Below are 3,085 nucleotides of genomic sequence, written 5' to 3'. Positions count from 1 at the left end.
AAAAGTATTTCATTTATTATTTTTATTTTATGTATATGAATGTATTACCTGCATGTGTGTAAGTGCACTGCATTGTGCGATGCCTGTGGGGATCAGAAGAGGGCATTGAATCCTCTGGAACTGAAGTTATGAATGGTTATTAACTGCCATGTGGTGCTGGGAATTGAACCCGGGTCCTCTGCAAGAGAGTCAGTGCTCTTAACCATGGAGCCATATCTCCAGCCCCACAGCTGGTGTTCTTAACCATTGAGCCATCTCTCCAGCCCCTGCTTTGCATTTTATGTCACTTCTAGGGATTTAATTCAAACCCTCATGTTTGTGTGGTAAGCACTTTATAGATTGAGCTATCTTTCCAGTCCTCAAATTATTTTTCTCAGATTCATATAGAAATGGTATTTTATCAAAATAGCCTTATTAGTATACCAACATGCAGTGTTGTACCCTTTTGATCTGTTCATGGAAGAAACCCGACATGAAAGATGTGAAGATTCTAAGTGGAAGATTATATTTTAATCAAAACGTAGCCATTAAGAAAGTAGGGGATTATATCAATCACTTCTCTCATCCTATACAAGTTGGATTGGAGTAATGGAACACCCCTCCCCAAAGAACAAAACTGAGCTTCTTTTTTATAAAAAAGGATTTTTTTAAATTTTGTGTATGTGTGAGGGCCTGCTTGTGTGTATGTGTGCTACATGCATGCCTGATGTACCTGGAGGACAGAGAATAGGTCAGATGCCCTGAAACTGGAGTTATAAGCAGTCATGAGCTTATTACCACATGGGTAATGGGAGCTACACTTCAGTACTCTGCAAGAGAAGCAAGTGCTTTTGACTGCTGAGCCATATCTATAACCCCAAAGATTTGGTTTGAGCTTTTTAAAAAAGGCAGCACTTGGGAGGCAGAGGCAAGCAAATCTCTGTGAGTTCAAGGCCAGTCTCGTCTACAAAGTGAGTTCCAGGCCAGCTGGGGCTACAGGGAAATCCTGTCTCAAAAAGACCAAAAAAAAAAAAAAAAAGGCAGCTTCCCAAATACTTGACTGGATAGGACTCAGCATGTATAGTGGAATACATGAGGACTGGTGGGGGGTTGAGGGGGGTGTCTAAATTTGACTAAGAACTATTGTATGAAATGTACAAAGCTCAATAAAAATTGTAAATAGGCAGCTTCTTACTGTGTAACTCTGGCTGGTCTGGAACCTACAGAGATCCACCTGCCTTTGCTTTCCGGATGCTGTGGTTAAAAGTGTATGAGTGTCTGTCTTGATGTTCAAAGACAGAAGTAGAACTGACTCCAAAGGGTTGCTCAGGTGAGACACTGAGTTTAACATCTGGTTGGGCCTTGACATAGTTCTTATCCTTTTTCAGCTCTGATCTTCCCTCTTTGCAGGTGAGGTAGACTGTGTCTTATGGCCACTAAAAATAAGACAGAAGTGACTGAATTTGTGTTGTTGGGCTTGTCCAGCAGGCCAGAGATGCAGCCAGTTATTTTTGGAATTGTCTTTATCATGTACCTGATGGCGGTCATGGGCAATGCCCTACTAGTAATTGTTGCTTGCTTGGACCCCAGGCTTCAGACCCCCATGTATTTCCTTCTCCGACAACTTTCTTTGATTGACATATTTCTGACAACCATCACTGTTCCTCAGATGCTGGTACACACACTGTCTGTGAATCAAACCATTTCCTATAACCGATGCATGATACAGCTGTTCTTCTTCATGGCTGTAGGGAGCATGGAAGGCCACTTGCTGGCCGCCATGGCATATGACCGCTATGTCGCCATCTGTGAGCCTTTAAGATACTCTGCCATTGTCAGCCATATCCTCTGTCTGCGCATAACCTTGACCTCATGGGTGATTGTCAGCCTTAACAGCCTCCTGTACAGTGTGTTGGTCACCCGTTTAACCTTCTGTGGTAACCAGGTGACCCACTTCTTCTGTGACATCACTCCTCTGTTGAAGCTCTCCTGCACTAGACCAGTGGTCAATGAAATGCTAATCTTCACTGAAGGTGTGGCTGTGGTGGTCAGCCCATTCTTCTTCATTTTAGGTTCCTATGCACGGATAGGTATTGCCATAGCTCACATACACTCTGTTGCTGCCCTGAACAAAGCTCTGTCAACCTGCAGTTCCCACATCCTGGTTGTGCTGCTCCTTTATGGCTCTGTGATTCGAATGTATCTCAAGCCATCCTATAGCTACGACTTAGACCAGGATCGCCAGGTTGCCATCTTCTACACAGTTGTCACTCCTATGCTAAATCCACTAATCTATAGCTTCAGGAATCAAGAAGTTAAAGGAGCTCTGAGAAGGCTGTTTAGGAAATCCTGCATCTCAGGCAACTTCCAGCCTGGCTTCCAGGCAAACAAAGAATGGCAGCACATCTCCTGAGAACTATGAATTAACCTGAAGATACCTCAGACTTATGCTCTTAATACCTTATAGGAACAACATTTCTGTGGGGACCTATAGGCCCCACCTTGCAGAAGTCTGAGAGGAAGTTACTGGGGCACGGCCTGACTTGCTTTGAAAGTCTGAAGAATACTTCTGCACTGCTGAGGAGTGCATGATCAGCGCCTGACCATCCTTAAGATACACCCTCATGGGGGAGGGGGGATTTCCAGGTGCCTTTATAAGCTCTGTAACACTTGCAATAAATGAGTCCCTGCTTGACTAGGCTCCCCGATGCGCTTGAGTGCTCCCAGTCCTGGGGGTGGCCCTGGGGGCCACCCTGGGGGTGGGCAAATGGCATGCTTACTCATCCCCAATCATCACTGCTTGGGGGTCGCTGGTTCAATCCCCCAGCAACTGGCGCTTGAAGGAAGGTGAAAAGAAGAACAGAAAGAAGAAAGAAAGAAGAAAAATGGATTGGGGCCAATCGGGAAGTTCAGGGACCCGACACTTAAAGTGCTGAGAGATATGCTTAAAAGCAGGGGATTGGATCTGTCAGATCTGGTAGCTCAAAAGGTTTGGGCAGAGGCGAGTCATTTGGCTCCCTGGCTACTTGGGGCTGATGTTTTTACTTGGGATACATGGGAACATGTGGAACGTCTAGCTTGACAAAGGGAGATTCAATTGGGGGTT

The 3,085-nt window shown here is 45.1% G+C and overlaps 1 protein-coding gene across 1 annotated transcript; it reads left to right on the top strand.

The window, feature by feature from the left end:
- Positions 1-1,379: 1,379 nt before the first annotated feature.
- Positions 1,380-2,408, top strand: LOC103726690 (olfactory receptor 1361-like). The gene has a single exon (XM_008824307.1). It carries the CDS (start codon positions 1,409-1,411, stop codon positions 2,390-2,392), a length of 984 nt encoding a protein of 327 aa, XP_008822529.1. The 5' UTR covers positions 1,380-1,408; the 3' UTR covers positions 2,393-2,408.
- The last annotated feature ends 677 nt before the right edge of the window (positions 2,409-3,085 follow it).

This window comes from Nannospalax galili, unplaced genomic scaffold, assembly GCF_000622305.1.
Source record: "Nannospalax galili isolate Female #2095 unplaced genomic scaffold, S.galili_v1.0 scaffold290, whole genome shotgun sequence".
NCBI classification, from domain to species: Eukaryota; Metazoa; Chordata; class Mammalia; order Rodentia; family Spalacidae; genus Nannospalax; species Nannospalax galili.
This window is presented reverse-complemented; position numbering and strand designations above follow the sequence as displayed.